The following is a 6,159-nucleotide window of genomic DNA, read 5'->3' on the forward strand; positions in this document are numbered from 1 at the left end:
TTAATATGAGAAAAATTAGCACTTTAAAAGCCGTTGTGCCCTAGTAACAACCACCTCTTCCGAAGCTCTTTCATTGGCTAGAAACCAGATTAGTATACAGTTACTCTACTAGGCACCGGAGACACCGATGTGTACGAATCTCGGCTCCCTGGGGTATCCAGTCGCTGAAATGACCGGCTGCTCATCCTACAGTTCGATTCTTTTTTCATCCCGTGCTGCCCCCCATCCAGCCAAGCTTCCCTCCACGACAACTCAAGAGTGAGGCCATCCACTCAGCGCGTGACTAATGGCGGGCAACATCCCCTGGCGGCAGCAATGGAATCATTGATGTCGCTCGCGCCGGGGCCGTCCCAAATCGACTGAGCTTCCTGTTTCGTCGCAGACGATCGTCTTGACCATTAATCAGGCGCTCTTGGGTCGTCTGCTCCTCCGGGGAAGATTAATTGGCTCCTTTTGGTCTGTATAGTACTGTACTTGAGAGATCGGTTTGTTGCCCGCGATAGAGAGAGGGGGGAGGTTGTGATTTGTTTGGATCCGTTAACAGGATTTCCCTTAGTCGGAACGTTTGATCGCTGAGTGTGGGAGTGTGTCTTATACGACTTGATATATATTCGCCGATGGCGAAAATCGAGCAATCTCAAAATGGTGTCCCTTCTTCGTACAAAAGGCTTCATGATCAATGGAAATAACACAAGTCTCATTTTCCTAATACGTTCAGCAAATATCACATACCTCAACAAATCAGTTTTCAGGGGGAATAATAATGGGATTTGATGGCTACGTAGCCAAGGAGCCGTAAACTGGCGCTGAGTGCTGAACTCACCACATACATAATCTGTGCTAACTCAAGTGTGCTAGCAGATAAAGAGGACAGTGAGCAATAACTTTATTTCGCCTATCTATTTCCAAAAATAAGGAGCGGATTATTTTCTTGTTTTATTACTTTTCGAAATCTTTGTTGATTCGATGGTCACATGGAGCGCAAAAACACTACACTCAGAAGCGACTGTTGAATTCGTATGTGGTGATGTCACAACTTCTTCTGCTACATTTTTAAGACTTCAGAACTTTTTCTACTAAAAAGAAATAACTGCTGATCAGGCGATTGGGCCTTGGCCCCGGCGAAGTCATGCCAATAATGGGATACAACACAGGCTTGCCGAAACCAAGGAGAGTTTAATTGAAATCGAAATTTGAATATTGCCTCGAATGACAAATGATGAGGCGGCTAATGACTAGAGAAACTGAACGTTTAATGAGGCGAACTTGTGCCCAAAACAAAACAGACGAACGTTAAAGTCGCAGGCGTTGGTATCGGCGAAGCAGCAGGATCGAGCTCTGGATCGAGACTGGCCTCGGACCGCCACGCGAAGAACCTTTTGTACCCGCGTGGGTTTGTGGAAAATTCGGCGTACAATGTTCGGCGCGTAGAAAATTCGTACCTCTATCAGAGGACAAGATTCTCGAGCTCACGAGAACGCTAAGTTCAAAGAATAAAAAAAAAATAATAGGCCGCTCCCAGGAATCGAACCTGGGACTGCCGCGCGAAAGCCAAGCGCAGTAACCATTCGGCTACGGATTTTTTTTTTTTTTTTTCAAATACTGTAATACCATTCGGCGGCGCACGCGCTCACTCAGCGACGCGCGTCGCAAAATGCTAGAAGTATTAGAACAGGCTCACAAGTACCGAAACACGTTCACTATCGGTCTCACGCAACAATTCACCCGGCCGGTACGTGGGCGGCAATGCGAAACACACTGGAAGTACATATAAACGGAAATAAAAGACCATTCCGGGCTATAGGGCGAGGGAGAGTCTCGTATGTCAGTAGGCGGGGAGTGCCGATCTCTTGCGAGTGATGTCCAAGGGGAAAAGGGTGGTCCGGGTGGACCACTCTTTTCCCCTTCGGATGGGTGGTACACCCGGCCGCACATCCATCCAACCACACACTTTTCTCCTGTGGACGGGTGGTCCACGGGTACGGGTGGTCCCGGCGGACCACCCGACCACACGTCCACGCACACATTTCTTCGAAGGCTTCCCCAGCACTTGGCCCGCTACCGGCGCACTTCCTGAGCTCCACGTGACGGTTCAGCCTCTGCTGTTTTCCGAGTCTCCGCTCACTATGTCTCGAATTTCGTCTCCGAGTTGCCCGAGCCGCAGGCTCGTCTACGAGTACCCCCCTAACCCCCCCCCCCGGCCCCCCCCCCCCCCCCCAATGCCACCCATGCCGAGCTTCCACCAGAACTTTCGGCCCCTAATGGGCTCGCTTTTTCCAGAAGCGAGAGGCATAAGCGGAAAATCGAACCCCACCTCACCTTGTTGGTGTGAAGAGAAGTGCTGAGATGGTCTCAGACCGAATGTCTCCTCTAAACAAAAAAAACAAAAAAAAAACAATTCGAATACTCTGACCTCTCATTTACATCGGTGTTGATGCCATGCCCCCGCTCTTGTAATCTGTTTGCCTCTTCAAAAAACCTGCCAGACAATCCAGGTACGAATGGCTTTGAAGGCGGTATAGCGTCATCGTCCGAAGTAAAGACAAACGTTACCCACCGCTTAGTTGCGTTTACATCTATGTTCGAATAACGAATATTTATGCATTTGCTGAAATAATTCATCCAGCAGGAACATATATTTCATCGCCGAACTATCACTAAGCAAATATTTGACTCATTTTACAGTTAATTCATGTGTCACTTTGAGTAAACATCCTTGTATTTTTCTAATAAACTCAAAACAAATAAAATATTTATACTTTCGTACACATTGAGCGTCATGATTAATTTAGCTCCGCAGTGGAGCAAGCGTGTGGAGTAAGTGCAGTAAGTAGAGTAAGTATGCTTGCAGAGGCCCATGATATCAACATTGATATAAGTTATATCGAGATATCTGGCCAGCGTCTTAGAAGTGCAGGACCTCACGCATGGGGCTTCAAAAAGGGCTTCGCTTGGGCAGAACATGTTGCACACAGCGCAAATTTTACTTAATAAGTGAAATTATCACACAGTCTCCATTTCACTTAGTTAGACCACATTTCCACGATTCTCAGTAAGTTGCATGTGTTTCCGATTCAAAAACAGACTGATGCGCCGATTGCAAAGAGAAGCATGCTAAAGGCAACCTTACACTGATCTTGTATACATGTGGTATGCCCGCCAAGATAATTCGGTGGCGCCCTCTTATGCTTTCTCTCCAGGACGTCATCACCAGTATTTGACTCGCCGTGACGACACAAGACGTTATATATCCTGGCTACTTATCGTCAGTTCAGAACAAGGTACATATATGATACGCGTAAAAAGCACGGTGGAAGCATGCAGCCAACACCAGCAACGTTAACAGTTTGACATTACTCTTATTTCCTTCCATGAAGGCGCAATTAATTTCTCTTAAGGTGTCACAGTGAGCGCCTGGCCTACTGTAGAAAGCCGACCACACCAACGTTTCTGGTCACTTACGTCGACAGCAGATATGTGGACAGATGCGGATTTATACAAACTTTGGGTGGGTGAGGGGGGGGGGGGGGGGGAGGAGGAGAGAGGCATTTGGTTAGAAAAGAGGGAAGGGGAGATTCTGCAGAAATATCTGACGTCACGGACGGATGTGACATCACGGGTGAAGCCTTGCCCATATTCAAATCAATGGCACGGTGACTCGTTAGCGGCGATGTCGCTGACGAACCCTTTCTTGTTCTACGTACAGGCATGCTTGCTGTCGACGCTGCTTCCCCAAGGATCCTTGGCTCTGGGCCTATCTACGGTACCGCAAGCTTCGTTAATGAGAGCGCCTTTGATACCGGCGTTCGTTGTCTCGCCATCACATCACGGAACGCGTGCCTGCACCAGCGCTGACAGAGCTCGGATATCAAGCGTCATCCTATGGAAGTGCCCATCTTCACCGGCCTTGGAGGACGTCGCCCTCATCGAGAATCCTGCGTCGATTCAGCCGCACCTAGCGCGACCATCGACTGCGACAGCCACGTCAATTGCTACAAAAGCAGCGCATGGTGTGGCCTACGCCAGTGGGCACGGTGACTCGTTAGCGGCGATGTCGCTGACGAACCCTTTCTTGTTCTACGTACAGGTAAGATATCAGTATTCTATACACTCTAGACGAAGTAATAACCTATGGCTTCTCGAGTTACCGTGCCCACGGTCATCGCGCTTTTTTTGTTCTTTGTGCTCTTTGTATTACTGGTTGTGTACACATGCGATGCTTGTCCTACATTCCGCTGATACATTAAAACTTCTCTTGTTACGCTCCGGTGACGTCGAGGCGAATCCGGGACCTATGTCTATCGATCAGGCCAAGCAGTTTAACGACATGTTCAAACTCTTGCAAGATGTAAATGAACGTACGGTCAAGATTGACCAAGGCCAAGCTAACCTAATTAAGTCTATTAACGAGTTAAAAAGTAAGCAAGAATCCGTCGAACTAAAGGTTACCGACATCCAAAATCGGCTCGAAGGCGTTGAGTGCAAAGTAGCAACTTTCGATGCAACCCGGGAAGAACTCTTGGCTGCCGAGGGATTAATGCAGTCTGTTATTAAGGACAACCAAAGACTGCACGAGCGCCTGAACGATATTGAGGACCGCTCAAGAAGGAGCAATATTATCTTTCACGGTATTGAAGATTCCACCTCTGAATCTTGGGAACAGTCTAAAGTAAAAATATTAGATAGGTTATCTACTTCACTTAGTCTGCAAGTTTCTGACGAATGCGTTGAACGTGCTCACAGGCTTGGCTCGTACGCAGTCGGAGGATGCAGGCCACTGATTGTCAAGTTCTCTTCTTTCAAAACAAAACAAACAATTTTGCAATCACGACCTAAGCTTAAAGCCTGCGGTATAACGGCTAATGAAGATTTTTCTCCGGCTACGCGCCTAGCAAGACAGAAACTTTTTGATTTTGGAAAATTACAAAAGAGCGTCTTCCAACTGCGCTACAATAAGCTTTACGTGAACAATAAATGTTTCATGTATGAAAATGCGAACGACAGGGTGTATGAAGTTGGAAATGACAGAAGGCCGGGCAAGAGCAATTCAAATACAAGAAGCCCTGGAGGCGATAATAATCAACCTTCCTCATCGTTGCAAAATAACGTGGCACCAAACTTAAATGCCCACGCAGCATCTGCCCGATCTGCCTTGCCCTAACATAGTGCGAGGGGTAGTGGTTCTTCTTTCGCGCCCGAAATAATTACTGTTCTGTTTACTAATATCCGAAGTGTCATGCGAAATCGCGATGATCTATGCTCTGCCATTGACTCCACCGGGGCTGATGTTGTAGTTTTGACAGAAACGTGGCTCTCTAGCAAAATTCATGACAACGAAATCCTAACTACTAACAAACGGTTCAAAATTTATCGCACTGATAGGGAAGCTCGCCAAGGCGGAGGTGTGTTGATTGCAGTCGCCGAACATATAGATTCCCTTCATTTGAATGTTGCAAGTGATCTCGAAACAGTCTTTGTTTGCCTTTCCGTGAATCACAAAAAATATATCTTGGGTGCCTGTTACCGCCCTCCCTCAAGTGACGATAGCTTTCTGAACAAACTTCATGACGTAATCAGTACAGTGACTTTGCGATCTCCCACACCAAACGTCATCCTTCTGGGTGATTTTAACTATCCAAATATTGTGTGGTCGGCGGAAACCGCTTACTCAAGTCCTTTTTCGTCTGACAGTGACAAATTCCTCAATTTATGTTCGGACTACAATTTCTCTCAGCTAGTGTCTCGCCCCACCAGAATTACGCCCTCCTGTGCCTCAGTGCTAGATCTTGTATTGTCAACCTTCGCCGACCTTGTTTCTCCTATTACCTATCTGCCTGGTTTTAGTGATCATTTATTGCTGCATTTCACCTTAAATATAACCACAAGTCATTCCCCGAAAATAGTTAAAACGATTCGTGATTACGGAAAAGCTAATTTTACGGCTATAAATATTGAATTGTGTGAATTTCTGAGTTACTTTGTGGAAAATTTTTTTGAACGGTCTGTAGATGAAAATTGGTGTCTGTTCCGAAACAAAGTGAACTATCTAATAAGCACATATATTCCTGTTCGCACATTATCATCCAAAAGTAATTCCCCTTGGTACAACACCAGACTTAAACGACTTTCAAATAAAAAGAAACGCCTCTTTCGTGTAGC

General features: G+C 46.5%; 1 protein-coding gene across 1 annotated transcript; it reads left to right on the forward strand.

The window, feature by feature from the left end:
• The first annotated feature begins 3,653 nt into the window (after positions 1–3,653).
• On the forward strand, positions 3,654–5,161 carry LOC115316835. The gene has a single exon (XM_040222041.1). It carries the CDS (start codon positions 3,671–3,673, stop codon positions 5,159–5,161), a length of 1,491 nt encoding a protein of 496 aa, XP_040077975.1. The 5' UTR covers positions 3,654–3,670.
• Positions 5,162–6,159: the final 998 nt, after the last annotated feature.

This window comes from Ixodes scapularis, unplaced genomic scaffold, assembly GCF_016920785.2.
Source record: "Ixodes scapularis isolate PalLabHiFi unplaced genomic scaffold, ASM1692078v2 PGA_scaffold6__148_contigs__length_123643588, whole genome shotgun sequence".
NCBI lineage: Eukaryota > Metazoa > Arthropoda > Arachnida > Ixodida > Ixodidae > Ixodes > Ixodes scapularis.

Excerpts from the sequence above, each read along its gene's own strand:
- LOC115316835 (XM_040222041.1), top strand. The coding sequence starts at position 3,671 with ATGTCGCTGACGAACCCTTTCTTGTTCTACGTACAGGCATGCTTGCTG.